Below are 17,962 nucleotides of genomic sequence, written 5' to 3' on the forward strand. Positions count from 1 at the left end.
GACGCGACCACTAAGCAGAGGTTCACAGAATAAGCCGTCCTAACCCTCCAAGCGCATGGAAACAATTGAGCGACCTACCGTTGGAAAGCTAAGGGTACCCCCCTTCCTCCCCAACCGGTCCCATCGCTCTGCGATGTATAGTCGCGTCACAAAAAAATGCGACGCATTACTTTCCGGACAAACCGGATATTGTGATACCAACCATAGTTAGTTTAATGCCGTCCGAAATTATATCGCGAAGAAATATTAACATCCCACCGAACATTAAGCTGGCTGATCCCAAGTTTCATCTGCCGCGCGCGATAGATTTATTATCGGAAATAGCTAAAATATACGACCCGTTGGGGTTGTTAGGGCCCATAATAATGCATGCGAAAAAATTAATGCAGCATGTGTGGCGGTGTAAACTGAAATGGGACGAATCAGTTCCACAGGATATACATTCGACGTGGATATCCTTTCGACAACATCTAGATTTGATTAATCAAATCGCGTTCGAGCGTAGAATTTTGTTAGATAATAATCACGACATACAGTTGCATGGATTTTGTGATGCAAACGCCATCGGGTATGGAGCTTGTATTTACGCGCGATCGATTAACGATAATCAGACGACCAATGTAAGGCTCTTGTGCGCTAAATCGCGAGTAGCCCCGATAAAACAAATGATCATGCCACGATATGAACTTTGCGGCGCGTTGTTATTGTCCAGATTATACAAAGAAGTGAGGAATTCATTACGCGACATACGGCAATGTAAAATCACATTCTGGTGCGACTCGACGATTGTACTTCATTGGATTCTGGACTATGAGAAGCAACAGTAAAATTGTACAAACACCATTTCAAGCGCGTAATAGGCGACTCACTCTTCACATTTGAGGAGTTAAACACATTTACGATCGAAATCGAGGGTATACTAAATTCTCGACTCATAGTTGCATTATCATCTGACTCGAATGATTCACTTGCATTAACACCTGCTCATTATTTCATTGGCAAACCGTTAACTGCCCTCCCGGAGGAGGATTTGTCAAATATTCCAGACAATCGGCTATCTACTTGGCAACACATCACCAAAGTTAGACAAGATTTTTGGTCACGATGGCACTTGGAATACTCAAATGAGCTGCAAATAAGGAGCAAATGGGTCAAAGACGGACCATCGGTACAGAACGGGTCAATCGTACTTTTCAAGGAAAATAATTTGTGTAATGAATAATCTGTGTAATGAAAATTGTATGAATAAGTCGAAAGCAATGTTTTGTTAATAATAATAAGTCTAATTTCTCAATTTCCACTAAATAATTTTCTTTCTTCCAAAGATACTTTATATTCTTTTGTTATAGAAACATAATTATGAGCAACAATTTTTCCGTGTTGTAACTAATGTTATAAAAAAGTAAAAAGAAGTGAAAATAAATTGCATTATGAAATGGACGTGTTACCAATTAAATCGTTATGCAGCAGCAAAAGCGCCTTTATACAAAGAAATAAAATTCCGTGCTGTTTTTGGTTATATTAAAGATTTTTGTTTTATGATTTGTAAATAGATCATTATAAATAAAAGTCTTTTTTTATTCTTGTTACTTCATTTTTATTATAATTGTGACAACTAATATTCTATCTTAACATGAATACATATATCTTAACATGAATACATATATCTTAACATGAATATCTTAACATAAAGTACACGACGCGCATTAAAACGATTTGTATATTATAATTAATGCCAATAAATATGATTTTATATTTTTGAAACACTATATATATATATATATTCATTTTAATGGTCTGCTTTCCCAGTCAGAAATAATCGGACGAAAAGACATAAAATCGATATCGATTCGACCAATTCAGCATCGATTTGATATTGATTCGACGTCGTTTTAACTATTAATTCTGGCTGGGTTATAAGTTAATAGAATAAATATAAAAAAGGAAACATAAAATATAACGTATGTACTAAATATATACGCAAAATAGTATTTTTAAAACTATTTTTTTCCTTAGAAAGGATTGTCATTATGTAAATTATCAAACTTTGGTAAACTATTTCTATAGATCGTTTTGTAAAGAGACTTTGTGGAATATATACATATATAAATTTGTATAATTAAATATTATATAATATATGTATGCATATATAAAAATAATATTTTGATGATATGTAACACCTGTATGGTACACATTATATAAATATTAAAGTAAAATTAATATATAAATGTGTATTATGCAAAAATATAAAGTAGTATATTGTTCCGGATATACTTAGGGAGTTGGTGGACTTTTATAAAATATAATAACAGAAATTTATTGTGAGAGAAACATACTATCAACTTTACTCATTATGATCAAATCTTCACATATATATATATATGTATTAACGCTTAAGGAATATAATAGATATTATATCCAATTAATAAGTCACCGTTAAATGTAGAAAACAGAATATCTGAACGGTATATAGAATTTCATTTAATTCAGTCAAACATAAATGTTTTAAAGATATGATAATTTCATGACGTCAAATAAAATATAAGGATTAGACATATATAAAACATGACATCAAATCAAACATAAATATTAAACATATATATCAAGACGTCAAATCAAACATAAGTATTAAACTAATTTAAATCAAGACGTCAAACCAAACATAAGTATTAAACACATAAAAAAGCAAGGCGTCAAATCAAACAACAGTATTAAACATATATAAATCAGACGTCAAGTCAAACCATGAGTATTAAACACATATAAATCAAGACGTCAAGCCAAACATAAGTATTAAACACATATAAATCAAGACGTCAAATCAAACTTGAGAATTAAACATATATAAATCAAGACGTCAAGTCAAACTTGAGAATTAAACACATATAAATCAAGACGTCAAGTCAAACTTGAGAATTAAACACATATAAATCAAGACGTCACGCCAAACATAAGTATTAAACACATATAAATCAAGACGTCAAATCAAACTTGAGAATTAAACATATATAAATCAAGACGTCAAGTCAAACCATGAGTATTAAACACATATAAATCAAGACGTCAAGCCAAACATAAGTCTTGGTGAGATCAACAACCATAAGTGACGTTAGTATTTTATAAACATATAAAATTAGTACGTTAAACCAGACAAAAGGTATAGTAGCAGCGAATAGATTCAATACGTTAAATAGATGTGAATGACTTTAGTATCCTGGCTAGGCCAATCTTAATAGAATCCTGGCTAGGCCAGTCTTGAAAGAATCCTGGCTAGGCCAGTCTTAAAAGAATCCTGGCTAGGCCAGTCTTAATAGAATCCTGGCTAAGCCAGTCTTGAAAGAATCCTGGCTAGGCCAGTCTTAATAGAATTCTAGCTAGGCTCGTCTTGAAAGAATCCTGGCTAGGCCAGTCTTAATAGAATCCTGGCTAGGCCAGTCGTGAAAGAATCCTGGCTAGGCCAGTCTTAATAGAATCCTGGCTAGGCCAGTCTTGAAAGAATCCTGGCTAGGCCAGTCTTAATAGAATCCTGGCTAGGCCAGTCTTGAGAGACTTGTTACCTTGTCGAATCCTTTTAATTAAGAATACGAACGGCTCTTTTTCTTTCCTCATCAGGCGAACTCAAGGGAATTTGTCCTCCAAACCAAGAGATATGTCCCATCTCATAGTTAACCTTAAAAGGTTCCAAAGCGTCCCAAGCTCGTAGTTTTCCAAAAGAATTATATATTCAAATCAATTTCTCCTCAATGTCTGAACCGAACGGAAAACCTTTTTATCACTGAACTTGAGCGTCTCCACGGACAGTAGAGAATCGACCAACAAGGATTCCTAAGCAACGATACACGTTTGTTTTTTTTTTTTTTCAAGAGAGGATCGCGAACAGAAGCCGACTCGGCTTAGCGGGACGACGAAGGAAGAGGCTAGCGCCTCAAGCGTTCGTCTTAGGCACTAACGGCCTCTCGTAGCGCCTCTTCTTCCGGCGCGCTACGCGTCACTCGCGGAGGCGAATAAGACGCGAGAATTCAAACGTCAGAGAGTTTCCCAAACATTACCGCCCGCCTTCGTTAACTCGACTTAACGAACCAACAAAGGATCTTGGTGTATGGGCAATGGGCAGAGTTTGACGACGGGTCGTTTCAACATGGTAGTTTGAGTCTTTACCGTGACTACTCGAGTAAGGCTGTCTTTTCCGGGATGTGTGTCAACGATCCGACCTAGAGGCCATTTGGAAGGTGGATACCTTTCGTCGACTACTAGTACCATATCTCCGTTCTTCAAAGAGGGTGTCGGATGACTCCATTTAGAGGTGTCGTGAAACCGTTGAAGACATTCTTTAGACCATCGGGACCAGAAACTTTCCAGCATTTGTCGTAACAATTGCCATCTGGATAGGCGTGACAAATTAATGTGTTCAAGCGAAGGCTCTGGTAGAACTGTAGGTGCGTGTCCTAGGATGAAATGTCCAGGTGTTAATGCGGCTAAGTCTTCTGGATCGTCAGAAAGAGGAGACAAAGGTCTTGAGTTCAGAACCGCTTCGATCTGAGTTAAAGTGTTGTCATTTCCTCGAAGGTAAGCAAGTGATTACCAAGGACTCTCTTTAAGTGGAACTTAACCGATTTCACGGCTGCTTCCCACTTGCCGCCAAAGTGAGGAGCACTAGGCGGGTTGAAATTCCATTGTGTTCCGTCTTGGGTGAGTAGGGAGGCCAATTGTTTATGTTCTTGAGATGCTTCAGAGAGTAATTTCTTTAGCTCCGTGTCAGCTCCTATCAAATTAGTACCGCAATCACTGAACAAGTTAACGCAGATTCCTCGTCGAGCAGTAAACCTTTTATATGCTGCTATAAAGGCGTCAGCGGAATAATCTGAAACAAGTTCGAGGTGTGTTGCTGATGTGGCAAAACAAACGAATACGGCAATGTAAGCTTTGTACTGCCGCGCATTTTTTCCTCTCCAGGTCTTGATGAGAAGGGGGCCAGCGTAGTCAATTCCGGTGTTGATGAATGGGCGTGAAGTCGGTGTTACTCGTTCAGGCGGAAGCTGTCCCATGAGCTGTTGCGCTCTCTTTTGTCTGTATCTTGTGCAAATGACGCAACGCAGGATAAAATTTTTATCGGCAACCGACCTCCAATGATCCAGTAAGAATCTCGCAGGAGGGTTAACGTTACTTGTGTACCTCCGTGGCAAGTTCTCAGATGAGCATCTTGGATAATGAGCTCCGTTAATGGCGATTGCTTTGGGAGGATTAGAAGATGTTTCCTTTCTGGAGGTAACGTTGAATTCTGAAGCCGACCACCCGTTCTTAAGAGCCCGGATGCGTCAATGTATGAAGTCAATTTGGTGAGTGGGTTCGACTTAGGAAGGAACTCTCCTCGTGATAAAAGCTTGATTCATGAGCGAAGTGTTGCCGTTGAATGCTGTTGATCCAATAGAGTTTAGCGGACTCTAATTCAGTCGTGCTGAGGAGTTCTCTTGGACTAATTTTGATCCGTTTAAATCGTTCAACTGCTCTCTGACACACAGCCGTAATGCGTAAGAGCTTATTGAGATTGGAATATCTTGTTAACAAATCCCATGGGGGTTGCGGTTCAATGGTTATGAGTGAATAAACTTTGGTGGGTCTTTCTTCAAGATTATCCGAGGTAGCAGTTGAAGGGAAGCAATCTGGCCAACAATCAATCGATTGTGAAAGCCAACATGGTCCTTTCCACCAGATGGTTTGGGACGCGAGTTTTGATGGCGACAAACCTCTGGTGGCGAAATCAGCTGGGTTCTCCTTGCCGGGAACGAATTTCCACTTAGCCTTGAGGTAGTGTTTCTTGTATTTGAACTACACGATTTTGAATAAAATCTTTCCATCGGGATGGATGGTTCTGAATCCAGGTTAGAGTGATGGATGAGTCCGTCCACAAGTAAATAGGAACGTCCTTCAAGTTGAGAACATCACGGACGTGCGTGGTTAGTTTGGTGAGAAGTACTGCTCCTGATAGTTCTAATCTGGGAATGGTAAGACGCTTCAAAGGCGCTACCTTCGTTTTAGTGGCAATTAGGCAACGTTAATCTGGTCTTCAAGGTTCACGGTTCGGAGGTAGATTACTGCTGCGAAAGCTTGATTAGATGCATCGCAAAATCCGTGTAATTGAACTTGATTATCCGATTTGATGCCAAGCCAACGAGGAATATGATGAATTTGAGGTCTTCTAATTCCTCAACGAAAGTTATCCACTGATTTGCCAAAGTGCTTGGTAACAACGCATCCCAATCGAGTTTGTTGATCCACAATTCTTGAATAAGTATTTTGGCTTTGATGATTACAGGTGAGAGTAGTCCAAGCGGATCGAAGAGCTTAGCAATCGTGGATAATATCGTTCGTTTGGTGATAGTGGCCGTAGAAGGTCGATCTAGACTAAATTGAAAGTAGTCGGCAGTAGGCTTCCACTGTAGACCAAGTACTGCTACACAGGAGTCCAAATCAAAAGGTATTGGATCCGGATTTCTCAACCGTTCTGGTGGTAGATGATGGAGTACATGAGCGTGATTACTAGACCACTTTTGTAGCGGGAAGCCGCCCCGCCTTGCACAACTGGTTAAGTTGATTGATGATTTCAATGGACCTCACCAATTGATTCTGCTCCTCCGAAAATGTCGTCGATATATCGTCCGTGTTTTAGGCAAGGAACTGCTGATGGAAAATTGGTTCCCTCATCTTCAATAAGCTGAGTAATGGTACGAAGCGCTAAATAAGGCGCGCAAGCCAATCCATAAGTAACAGTGGTGAGCTCAAAAGAGTTGACATCCTTGTCTGAATTCGACCATCGGATGCGTTGAAATCTCCAATCGTCGGGGTGTACTTGGATTTGCCTATACATCTTTTCTATATCAGCAGAAAAGACGTATTGGAATTGCCGAAACCAAATAAGAACGTTGAATAAATCCACTTGAAGCTTTGGGCCTGTATGCAATATCTCATTTAGAGAAATTCCGGATGTTTGTACGACTTGATCCATTGAACACGACTCGTAGTTCGTAGTTGTACTACTCTCCCTCCACACTCCATGATGAGGAAGATAAAATTGGGAGGTAAAAGTTCTTCATTTACATCGGTTATTAATTTCATATGCTGGAGGTCTTCATATTCCCTCATAAATTTGAAATAGGCTTCCGCATATTTTGCGTTCACTTGAAACCGATTTCGCAGAGAATCCATCATTCTTGAAGCTCGATTATAAGAGTTTCCTAAACGTTGAGGAGGCTTCTTGAAGGGCAGACGCACCACATACCGTCCTTGATCGTTCCGAGAGTGGGTAGCTTTAAAGTGTTGCTCACATTGTTGATCTTCCGGGGAGATGAAGGATTCTTGGCGTGCACCAATTTCTTCAAGTTGCCAAAAACGATGGAGAAGGTCATATAAGCGGGAATCCATTGAAATATGGTAACTTCGCATAGAACGATTCGTCGATTCCGATGAAGCGGGGCCGTGAGAGGATCCAACCAAACGAGGTTAATTGTGCAATAGGCGTATTCGGCGGACCTTTGATTAAACCGTCCTTAATGATCTGAGGGTAACAATTGGAACCGATGATTAGATCAATCGAACTGGGAATTCCATATTGAAAATCGGCTAAAGGCAATCCATCCAGATGTGACCAGGATTCTCCGGAGGACTTTACTTGACGGGATCGAACTCGTTAAGCTAGGGAGAATATGCGCTGATATGTGGAATTCTTCTGATGAATCATGGAGAGAAATAATCTTGAAAAAAGTGATGCCACGAGTCTTGTTAGTAGAATGTTCCCCGACACCTATCAGGGAAATACTTGATTTGGAGCGAGGAAGCTTGAGAGCTGGACAATTTTTTCCGAAATGATGTTGATCTCCGATCCCTGATCTATAAGGGCTTTGATCTTCATGATACCGTCCATTTTCGTTGGCAATTAACATTTGAGCGGTGGCGAGAAGAGTGCACATAGACGCCTGATTAGCATGTACAGCGGCATGCAATACTTGCGAGGGAGTGGTCTTGCCTGAAGTTTCGGTGGATGGTTTAACCAATGGGTGTTTAAATTGACTTTCCATCTTGGGAGGTGTTTTTTGGTGAATCGTAGTGTGGTGCTTCTTACCACACTTAAGACATCGTCGAGTTGATTGACATTTTTGAAACTCGATGTTTCCCCAAACAATTGTAACATAATCCTAGCTTTGTGATTAGAGAGTGTCGTTGCTGCGTAGTTTGAGAGGTATATTGAGGGCAAACGCTCAAGAAATGTTTGGCAGAGCACACGATACATGAGGAGAATTGTGAGCCATTAATTTTTCTTTTGAATCTGATGATAGGCCTTAACTGCTTGCGATGGGATTTTCTTTTTTATTGGCAAGTTTTGCGAATTTTCAAAGGCCTGCAAAGAGAGAAGGCGAGTAACAAGAAACTCACACAGATGTTTCCAAGTCGGAGGTTCTTTTGTGGAACCGAGATGATGCTCCCAGACTTTAACGGATTCGGCATCCAGCCTTTGAACGGTTAGGAACACTAGAAAATCATCCCAGTGTTCAACTGGGCGTTGTAGCGTCTCTAGTGAGCGATAATTTGCATGATGTTGGTGTAAAGACGCTCGAGCTCACTGGAGGATTCCTTCGCGATCTTCTTGAGGGAGAGCAACGATTGAATTGCTGAATTTACAAGTAGTCGTTTGTTTTCATAATAACGAGATCAGATCGGTCCAAGCCTTTTGGAAATTATCCCGCAGTAAGAGCCGTGTTCTTGAGGAGATAAGCTGCAGTGCCAGTCAGACTGGCTTTTAAATATTGCAACTTTTCGACCGGACTTAGGCTTATATTTCCAATAATGATGGAAGAAAATAGATCTTTGAAGGACATCCATTCGGAAGCATTTCCCCTGAATTTCGGCAGGTCGATTCGAGGGAGTCTTGTGTGATGAGAAACAGCCAGTTGGTTAGATACAGGTTGAGAGAGAGATTGAGTTGAAGATGTCCTTGGAATAGTAAAATCCGAGTCGTGATGAGCGTTCATCTTGTCCAGAGAGTCCAGATATTGCTCATACGTTCGAGCATAGCAATCCTCTTCAAAATAAGTGTGATTCGAATCAACTCGTTGTCTTCTGTACTGAGCTGATTGACAGCTACAATAACTGCTTCATGAACAATAGAGAATTTTTCCCAATTCTCATTTAAAGCTGTAACACGAGCTTTAATCAGCCTTGAAGTGATGTCAGTCGTTGGAATTTATTGAAGCTTTCAATTGCTTGAAAGATCAGGGCACTCAAAGATATCTGCTGCTCGATGCGAGCTTCCACGTGAGAAATCCTCATGATGCTTGAAGATAGATTATCGGTGGTATTAATCCTTTGATGGTATTTCCAATTCAACCAAATTATCCAGTTCTCATATAAAATCCGGCTTACATAAATATCTGGCTCACCTAAGTATCCGGCTCGAAGGACCAAATGTTCCGGATATACTTAGGGAGTTGGTGGACTTTTATAAAATATAATAACAGAAATTTATTGTGAGAGAAACATACTATCAACTTTACTCATTATGATCAAATCTTCACATATATATATATATGTATTAACGCTTAAGGAATATAATAGATATTATATCCAATTAATAAGTCACCGTTAAATGTAGAAAACAGAATATCTGAACGGTATATAGAATTTCATTTAATTCAGTCAAACATAAATGTTTTAAAGATATGATAATTTCATGACGTCAAATAAAATATAAGGATTAGACATATATAAAACATGACATCAAATCAAACATAAATATTAAACATATATATATCAAGACGTCAAATCAAACATAAGTATTAAACTAATTTAAATCAAGACGTCAAACCAAACATAAGTATTAAACACATAAAAAAGCAAGGCGTCAAATCAAACAACAGTATTAAACATATATAAATCAAGACGTCAAGTCAAACCATGAGTATTAAACACATATAAATCAAGACGTCAAGCCAAACATAAGTATAAACACATATAAATCAAGACGTCAAATCAAACTTGAGAATTAAACATATATAAATCAAGACGTCAAGTCAAACTTGAGAATTAAACACATATAAATCAAGACGTCAAGTCAAACTTGAGAATTAAAACACATATAAATCAAGACGTCACGCCAAACATAAGTATTAAACACATATAAATCAAGACGTCAAATCAAACTTGAGAATTAAACATATATAAATCAAGACGTCAAGTCAAACCATGAGTATTAAACACATATAAATCAAGACGTCAAGCCAAACATAAGTCTTGGTGAGATCAACAACCATAAGTGACGTTAGTATTTTATAAACATATAAAATTAGTACGTTAAACCAGACAAAAGGTATAGTAGCAGCGAATAGATTCAATACGTTAAATAGATGTGAATGACTTTAGTATCCTGGCTAGGCCAATCTTAATAGAATCCTGGCTAGGCCAGTCTTGAAAGAATCCTGGCTAGGCCAGTCTTAAAAGAATCCTGGCTAGGCCAGTCTTAATAGAATCCTGGCTAAGCCAGTCTTGAAAGAATCCTGGCTAGGCCAGTCTTAATAGAATTCTAGCTAGGCTCGTCTTGAAAGAATCCTGGCTAGGCCAGTCTTAATAGAATCCTGGCTAGGCCAGTCGTGAAAGAATCCTGGCTAGGCCAGTCTTAATAGAATCCTGGCTAGGCCAGTCTTGAAAGAATCCTGGCTAGGCCAGTCTTAATAGAATCCTGGCTAGGCCAGTCTTGAGAGACTTGTTACCTTGTCGAATCCTTTTAATTAAGAATACGAACGGCTCTTTTTCTTTCCTCATCAGGCGAACTCAAGGGAATTTGTCCTCCAAACCAAGAGATATGTCCCATCTCATAGTTAACCTTAAAAGGTTCCAAAGCGTCCAAGCTCGTAGTTTTCCAAAAGAATTATATATTCAAATCAATTTCTCCTCAATGTCTGAACCGAACGGAAACCTTTTTATCACTGAACTTGAGCGTCTCCACGGACAGTAGAGAATCGACCAACAAGGATTCCTAAGCAACGATACACGTTTGTTTTTTTTTTTTTTCAAGAGAGGATCGCGAACAGAAGCCGACTCGGCTTAGCGGGACGACGAAGGAAGAGGCTAGCGCCTCAAGCGTTCGTCTTAGGCACTAACGGCCTCTCGTAGCGCCTCTTCTTCCGGCGCGCTACGCGTCACTCGCGGAGGCGAATAAGACGCGAGAATTCAAACGTCAGAGAGTTTCCCAAACATATATAGATAAATATATATTTGTGTGTATTTTACAGACTGGTTTATATTAATATGTTCTCTATTTAATTTAAATATATATATACATATATATATATATATATATATATATGTATATATATATTTATCTACAAATACACATTTTTATATATTTATATTAATATTAATTAAATATTATGTATATTAATATTAATAAAATTTATATTAATATACAATTTATATTATATACAAAAATATAAAGTAGTATATAGATAATATATATATATATATATATATATATATATATACAGGGTGTCCCGGAACACCCCTAACAACGTTTGTGTGAAGATAGAACGCATCGATACGATTAAAAAAATCTTATACCATTTTGCAATGTCTTTAATCATAACTTTAATCAAAATATTTAATGTTAAAGTCAAGCGAATAAAAGCGAGTAAGACAGATAAAGTCAAGCATATAAAAGAGAAAGTTTTATTAAAGATATCGCAAAATGTGTGGTATAAAACATTTCTGTTCGTTTCGATGCGCTCTATCACCACACGAATGTTGTTAAGAGTGTTCCAAGACACTCTGTATATATATATATATATCAACAAATGTACATTTTTAAATATTTATACTAATATACGGTATATATCTATTTTTATATAAACTATTTTTATAGATCGTTTTGTAAAAAGAGTTTGTGGAATATACACATATATAAATTTGAATAATTAAATTTGTATAATTAAATATTATATAATATATGTATGCATATATATAAATAATATTTTGATGATATGAAACACCTGTATGGTACACATTATATAAATATTAAAATGACATTAATATATAAATGTATATTATACAAATATATAAAGTAGTATATAGATAAATATATATTTGTGTGTATTTTACAGACTTGGTTTATATTAGTATGTTCTCTATTTAATTTAAATATATATATATATATATATATACATATATATATATATATATTTATTTATCTACAATTACACATTTTTATATATTTATATTAATATACAGTATATATTTTTTGCTAATTGTTAATAAAAATAATCAAATAATTTGTACATCTACAGAATATTTAGAAAAAAAGATTATAATGATATTATCGAACCTGTCAATATAATCTTCTCTGATATTTTTCTCCACCATCAATCAAAATAAAAACATAGATTATGTGTACTACTCTAATTAATCAGTATTAAAATATAATAATTAAATAATGAAATAAATGATAGATAATTAAATAATAAAATATATAGTTAATAAGAATTAATACGATTTACGTTTCAAAATTAATAAGATAATTCTTAAGCAAAACTAAAGATATATATGAAATATCTCAAAGATATTTTATCGAGCCGAAAATATGTTATAACATTTACAACTTAAATATCTCATAAAAATATTTCACATTTATCACAAAGCACAGCTAGTACAGATGACATGATTTTATTTCAAGCGTGGACAAATTTATATCATAATTAAAATTATAAATTAAGATATTAATAATTATAAATTAAGATTATAAATTTATCAAAATATTAATAATTATACATTAAGTTTATAAATTAATGTATGTAGAATGATACGTTTTAATAAGTATGCTAATAACAATATAACATACATTCCGCTACATCAAAGTAACCAACATATTCTGTCTCTTCTGGCGTGATGTCGTTGAGAAATCGGTCGAGTTCTAAGTCAAAGGTTGAGCGAAACATGTAACGATCATTTGTATAAAACTGCATAATATAAAGTTTATGAAATTAATGTTATTATGAATTAATGTTAATAAATTAATGTTATTTAATATTATGTCGCATTGAAAATCAAATATCAATGTTATCATTCTCATGTTACTATGATCATATAAAATTTTGAAATATAAATATATGTTAATTTCGATAACATAGTATAAATATATAACAAAACGCGTATAAACTCGTAAATTAGAATCAAAGGTAGAAATAGAAAATATATGAAAATATAAAGAATATAACAATGTAAACAATAACAATTTATAATTTAATTATACAATTTATATGAAAATAGAGAATTTAAAATTATATAATATTCAAAAATTAGTTTTTGGATGTGCACAAATAACTTACAAGTCCATCATGTTGTCCTTCAATTATGACTGGATCATTGACTATTGAGCCCAGAAATACGTTTGCATTTAAATTACAGTCTATATCCTCAAACCGTGGCTCGTCATTTTTTGGAAATTTGCCCAGTTTTATGTGTCCCTCTTGTATTAGAAGCAGGCCAACTAACCCTAAAGTATTAAGTATGAAAGATTTATATATTTATATATACCTCATTTTTCTGAACAAATATTTTAGTTTTTACTTTGTATTTATTTTGGTAATGAAATTATATAATTTCGTATAAACAATTTTTTACCTATTTTAAAATATAAGCGCTTATGCAAAATATTCTGTATTAATGTTATGATGTTGTAATTGGTTTTGCGTCCTTTAGCGCGTATTTTGAGCACCATTCCCGGTTCATGATTACTGGAATAATAGTTCGTTCCCATTTTAAAGGATATTCTTTCATTGCTATCTTCTTGCATTATTTCAAAATTATAAGGGGTATATACTTGTAAAATTTGTGTATCCCCGGACATTCCTGTTAAAATGTAAGACTATTGTATTTCAAATGCGAAAGATCGAGAATGCTTGTTATATTTCTCACCAATTATTTCTAAATTGTACGGTTCTCTGGTTAAATCAGGACAGGCAACAATTTCAATTTGAAATTCGTCAAAGTATTCGTGTAATTCGTACAGAACTGTAGCATATGTAATAACAGATGTAAAGTATTAAATAACTAAATTAAGTAATAAATGTTTTATACGTACTATCTTTGATATTTTCAAGACTAATTGAATTGAATGATGGTATGCATTCGATTTTAACTCTGGGTTCATCTTCAGGCTCATTTTCGGGGTCATTGTCGGGCTCATTTCTGATGCTCATTCGTAATAACGCTGCATTGAGGTCATTTCCGAGCTCTGCTGCAGGGCGATTTTCGTTTTCCTCTCCAGACTCTTTTGGTATGACAAGTTTAGATTCTTTTACAGGCTTTTCTTCCAGCTTTTCTTCGGGATTATTTGTGGGTTCACCTCTGAGATTATTTTCAATTTTATTTTTATTTCTAATGTTTTTTTCACGCTTAACATGTTTTGGCTTATTCGGCTTATCCATAATGCTCAATTCGAGTTTAACGCAACAATGTCGTGCTATGTAAGAATGTTATGATTTATTAGATTGCTATAAAAAAGCAACAATTATATTATCAGTAATTTATATACAAAACATAACATGTAGCAGAGTATATCACAATTATTTTTAAAGAGAATATAGTATTATTAATGATGTACATAAATTTTAAGGATATGATTTAAAATTATGTTTAATTGTGTTATATGATATGCATTTCAAAAAGTAGATTGTAATTAATTTGAGCAAATATATCTAATATTAAAAATAAAAATTTGTTTATTAAATTAGATTGATTTAAAATTTTAAAAATTCTTTAAGTTTTAAAGAAAGTAATTAATATTATTTATAAAAAATATTTGAATTAGAAGGAATAAAATAAATATGTTCCTATATTCTGAGGTTACTCTTTTTCTATTATTTTGTATATGTTTAATTTAAATGTTCAGAAAAAATCTTTAAATGATTTGAAATTTATCAAACACTTTAGAATTATGTAATATAAATTATATAAACGCAAAAAATATCTCTGCATATAATTGTAAATGTACACATAAATTATATATTTATGTATATATAATTCGTACTTACGTTATGAAATGTCTTATTGCTCAAATACTTTAATTAGTATTATCGTCAAACGTGTCTTCTTTCGCTGTTTGCGAATGTATGACTAATCGCACAGGTCGTTTTAGTATATATTATTCTCTCAAATGTAACCGAAAGCGGAATAAATAACAACAAAATATGAAAACGGTCAAATGTACAAGTCGATATCGATTAGAGTTATTGTAAATATATCTTGAATTTACCAACGAAATTTAATACAAATACTTATACAGGGTGTCTCATATGAAATTACTGAAACTAATCAGCTGTTATTCTTTAATGCATGCAGTTAATAAGAAAACAAAAATTTGTCTTGGAAAGAGAAAAATCTGCAGTTTTTAACGGATATACATAAAATGTTCATATAGTTTATTTTATTGGTAAAGAAATAATGAAAAAGGTGCTAATAATCACATAAACTAAATATAAATATTTTCAACAGTGCTAGGTTTAATAACAACTATTAATAAAATCATCAACATTAAAAATGACATGTTAGATAAAGCTTTTAAGAATTTTTGTAAAAGAATAGAATTTTTTACAAATTCAAATGGTGCGCATTTTGACAATATTTATCATTAGTTTTCATATGTGATTATTAGCTATTTTTTTATTATATTTTATCAGTTAAATAAACTGGTATACAAATATTTTATTTATATTTATTAAAAACTGCAGACTTTTCTCTTTCCAACACAATTTTTCATTTCTCAATAACTGCACACATTAAAAAACGACAGCTGATTAATTTCAGCAATTTCATTCTGTGTATCTCTTTCTTCCGTTCCAGAAAAGACCAGATATCGTTTTTTTTTTCGCGCCACCGTGTAAAGGAGTTGGAACGAGACGTAAGTCCTCTCTCGGATTTTTCTCAGCTTATCCAAAGAATCCATTCTCCGCCGGATGCTCGCATAAATGCGGAAGAGCGGCCAATATACACGCGTGGACGCGTTCAGCGCCGTGGAATCGGTCGACGCCAATAATGGAATTTACATCGGCCAGATAGAGCTGAGAAGGCGAGAACGGACTAAGGGGTAAAGAGGAGGACAAGAAACTGTGAGGTAAAGTGCCCAGTTGCACGACATAACGCGACGTAATCTCTGGCATCGCGATGGACGCGACGCAACTCCTTTTTCATCCCTTCATATTTGCTGGAAGCGCGGATATTTGGATGAATCGATATCCCTACTATTCTGGGATTTCCCTCCCTTGCCCTTTGGTCCTTCCACCCCTGCTAGCCATTTCTCTTTCTCTTCTTGTACTTTCCTCTCTCTCTCTCTTTTGCATCTAGCCTTCTCGGTCCGCCGATAATCCTACCCCGTTTTGTCCTCCTTTTAGGACCAGACTGTTGAAGCCAGGGCGCTGGCTAGTCTAGCCAAATAAAAGTTGAGAGTCGTCTGGCACCCGCCAAATAGGAGGCGATATCCTGTCTGAAGATAACTAGGCATAAGGTCTAACTCTAAACATGTCTAATCTGGGGATGTTAACCTTGCTATTACAGCATCGATGTCTACTTCTGGTAGAAATGTGCAGAGTGTTCCAAGGGAAATTGCTGAAATTAATCAGCTGAAATTTTTTTCATGCATGCAGCTGTTGAAAAAATAAAAATTGCGTTGGAAAGAGGAAGGTCTGTAGTTTTTAAAATGTAAATAAATGTTAGAATTTTTTTTTTTTTAAAGACAGTAAAGAAGAAAGAGAGATAGAGAAAGTTAAATATATAATTTTATAAAAGTATCAACATTGATTTATCTTTTATACTAGTTTGTCGTATATATATTCTCACTTTGTACATAATAAAATTATTAAATATAAAGAGCATGACAGTTTTTATTGTTTATAATTTGCGTTTATGATTTTATGTTAACGATTGAGTGATTGCGTGACAAAGAAGCCTGATGTAATAAGAAATTGTTGACTCATATTACTTAATCTATTTATATTCTAACTTTGCGTATAATAAAATTATGTAAAGTACGTGCATTTTTTATTAATTTTAATTTGCGCTCATGATTTTATGGTAATATTTAAGTGATTGCGCGACGAAAAGGCTGAGTGTTGTGAAAATCGTTGACTGGTATTACTTAATCTATCTACATTCTTAATTTGCGCATAATAAAAATACGATATATGAAATGTTTTTGTTTTTTATACATATATATGATTTTATGCTAAAAGTTGAGTGATTGCGTGACAAAAAGTTTGCACGTGGTGAGAAAATGTTGACTCGTACTACTTAATTGATCTACATTTTTATTTTGCGCATAATGAAAGAACGATATATAAAGTGCATATAATTTGTATATTGCTTTGACTCGCATTTATGATTTTATGTTAATGGAAGAATGATTCCGAGAAAAAATAACTAAATTAAGTGAGACATTATTGACTCGTACTACTTAATTTAACTATATTTTTACTTTGCATAATAAAATTACGATAAATGATGTGTGTGCTATTATTATTGCTTTGATTCGCGTTTATAATTTTACGTTATTGGCAGAATAATTGCGAGACGAAAAGACTGAATATAGAGAGACATTGTTGACTCGTACTACTTAATCTACCTATATTCTAACTATGCGCACAATAAAATTACGATATATAAAGTATGTGCATTTTTTATTAATTCTGATTTGCGTTTATGATATTATGATAATATCTGAGTAATTGCACGACGAAAAAGCTAAGTGTCGCGAAAAATGTTGACTGGTACTACTTAATCTATGTACATTCTTAATTTGTGCATATTAAAAGTACGATATATAAAGTGCTTCTAACTTTTTTGTGGTTTTTGACTTCACATGTATAATATTATGTTAATGGTAGAATGATTGCGCGATAAAAAGGAAGTAGTGAAAAATTGTTGACTCGTA

At 34.6% G+C, this 17,962-nt stretch overlaps 3 protein-coding genes across 5 annotated transcripts; 1 reads left to right on the forward strand and 2 right to left on the reverse strand.

Annotated features, from left to right (window-relative positions):
• The first annotated feature begins 215 nt into the window (after window positions 1–215).
• Window positions 216–827, forward strand: LOC146725262 (uncharacterized). Its single transcript, XM_085483753.1, has one exon. It carries the CDS (start codon window positions 216–218, stop codon window positions 825–827), a length of 612 nt encoding a protein of 203 aa, XP_085339879.1.
• Window positions 828–3,729: 2,902 nt separating this feature from the next.
• On the reverse strand, window positions 3,730–6,865 carry LOC146725263 (uncharacterized). Its single transcript, XM_085483756.1, has 6 exons — window positions 6,616–6,865; window positions 6,171–6,502; window positions 5,352–5,799; window positions 4,611–5,278; window positions 4,081–4,536; window positions 3,730–3,825 (listed from the first exon to the last, which is right to left on the reverse strand). Exons 1-6 carry the CDS (start codon window positions 6,863–6,865, stop codon window positions 3,730–3,732), a joined length of 2,250 nt encoding a protein of 749 aa, XP_085339882.1.
• Window positions 6,866–12,847: 5,982 nt separating this feature from the next.
• LOC114945024 (beta-keto L-gulonate decarboxylase-like) lies at window positions 12,848–15,135 on the reverse strand. Of its 3 annotated transcripts, none has more exons than XM_085483376.1 (6): window positions 15,072–15,135; window positions 14,120–14,500; window positions 13,954–14,049; window positions 13,660–13,887; window positions 13,365–13,531; window positions 12,848–12,995 (listed from the first exon to the last, which is right to left on the reverse strand). In XM_085483376.1, exons 2-6 carry the CDS (start codon window positions 14,463–14,465, stop codon window positions 12,858–12,860), a joined length of 975 nt encoding a protein of 324 aa, XP_085339502.1. In that variant the 5' UTR covers window positions 14,466–14,500; window positions 15,072–15,135; the 3' UTR covers window positions 12,848–12,857. The 3 variants fall into 3 exon arrangements, with proteins under 3 accessions (XP_085339502.1, XP_085339506.1, XP_085339499.1); XM_085483380.1 differs by having other exon boundaries at window positions 12,848–12,949; window positions 14,120–14,531; XM_085483373.1 differs by having other exon boundaries at window positions 14,120–14,531.
• Between the last annotated feature and the right edge of the window lie 2,827 nt (window positions 15,136–17,962).

This window comes from Nylanderia fulva, unplaced genomic scaffold, assembly GCF_048542155.1.
Source record: "Nylanderia fulva isolate GAGA-0341 unplaced genomic scaffold, ASM4854215v1 Scaffold10, whole genome shotgun sequence".
Lineage (NCBI taxonomy): Eukaryota > Metazoa > Arthropoda > Insecta > Hymenoptera > Formicidae > Nylanderia > Nylanderia fulva.

Excerpts from the sequence above, each read along its gene's own strand:
- LOC114945024 (XM_085483376.1), bottom strand. The coding sequence starts at position 14,465 with ATGGATAAGCCGAATAAGCCAAAACATGTTAAGCGTGAAAAAAACATT. Across the intron at positions 14,050-14,119 it reads TCTTGAAAATATCAAAGATA|TTCTGTACGAATTACACGAA; the intron begins GTACGTATAAAA and ends CATATGCTACAG. Across the intron at positions 13,532-13,659 it reads GCGCTTATATTTTAAAATAG|GGTTAGTTGGCCTGCTTCTA; the intron begins GTAAAAAATTGT and ends TTAATACTTTAG.
- LOC146725263 (XM_085483756.1), bottom strand. The coding sequence starts at position 6,865 with ATGTATAGGCAAATCCAAGTACACCCCGACGATTGGAGATTTCAACGC. Across the intron at positions 5,800-6,170 it reads TCAAATTCATCATATTCCTC|GCTAAGTGGAAATTCGTTCC; the intron begins GTTGGCTTGGCA and ends CACTACCTCAAG. Across the intron at positions 4,537-4,610 it reads GGGAAGCAGCCGTGAAATCG|ATCGAAGCGGTTCTGAACTC; the intron begins GTTAAGTTCCAC and ends ACTTTAACTCAG.
- LOC146725262 (XM_085483753.1), top strand. The coding sequence starts at position 216 with ATGCCGTCCGAAATTATATCGCGAAGAAATATTAACATCCCACCGAAC.